This window comes from Octopus bimaculoides, chromosome 22 (assembly GCF_046866305.1).
Source record: "Octopus bimaculoides isolate indiv1 chromosome 22, ASM4686630v1, whole genome shotgun sequence".
Lineage (NCBI taxonomy): Eukaryota > Metazoa > Mollusca > Cephalopoda > Octopoda > Octopodidae > Octopus > Octopus bimaculoides.
In genome coordinates this window covers 27,386,427-27,387,418 of record NC_142949.1, presented here as the reverse complement: position 1 = coordinate 27,387,418, position 992 = coordinate 27,386,427, and the positions used below count along the sequence as shown (strand labels likewise).

At 34.8% G+C, this 992-nt stretch overlaps 1 protein-coding gene across 1 annotated transcript in view; it reads right to left on the bottom strand.

Annotated features, from left to right (window-relative positions):
• Positions 1-210: 210 nt before the first annotated feature.
• LOC106871140 (uncharacterized) overlaps positions 211-992 on the bottom strand; it is a 144,782-nt gene continuing 144,000 nt past the window's right edge. The window contains exon 2 of the mRNA XM_014917492.3: positions 211-992. This exon is cut by the window's right edge and continues 23 nt beyond it. Coding sequence (XP_014772978.3) covers positions 588-992 — 405 coding nt within the window. The 3' untranslated portion in view covers positions 211-587.

Genomic DNA, 992 nt, shown 5'->3' with positions numbered 1-992 from the left:
TATCAACAAGAGACGCCATTTTTAAGTTCATCATCTCTCGAAATTGTTGCTATTGTTTGTTAAATTTTTAGTTTACTTTTTCAATTTTTTTTTATTGTATTATTATTATTGTTATTATTATTGTTTAACCCCAGGTCAACCCTGATCAAGCCACACCTTATAAATGAAAGCCGTGACCATCCCGTCTTCATCGTTTTTTGGTAGCGGAATGTATCCTTCCATTTTTTTTATAACGGGGATATAATTTGAGGGAGATTTGACTGCTATATCCAGCAGGATCGTTTGTATATGTGATAATAAACACAGCAGATGTTGCTCGTAGACCACTGTTCATTTACCATTTTCTAAATTTTTTTTGTTTCGTTCTCTTACTTCCTTTTCTTTCTCTTGGATTCTTTCATTTTGGTTTTCATCATCATAATCATCATCATCATCATTATTATTATTATTATTATTAATATTATTATAATAATTATCATTATTATTATTATTATTATTATTATTATTATTATTATTATTATTATTATTATTATGAATTTATTTACTTTATGTTGGTCTATTTCGAGTCAGTTCGAAGGTCACCTTTGCTAGTGGTGATAAATCATAGTGGAAGGCCCCGTGGTATAAAATCCAAATGGCGGGAACAGAGTTTGAGGAAGAAGCTGTGGTCTTGTTGTCTGATTGCCATAAAGGGCCGCCGCAGCTGGGAACGTAATACTCAAAGCTGGCGGAAGCATAGGCTTGGCAGCCATTTTCAGTTTTTCAATCTCAGCTTCGTGTAACCTTTTGGCCTTGGCTCGACGATTTTGAAACCAAATTTTCACTTGAGTTTCCGTGAGATTCAAAGAGGCTGAAAATTCTGCACGTTCGGCAATTGATAAATACTGTTTAGTTCTAAATTTTCGCTCGAGTGCAAGCAACTGTGAGGTTGTGAAGGGAGTTCTGGGTTTGCGGTTCGTCTTGTGCTTCCGAAGCGTACATTTCTGTGCTGA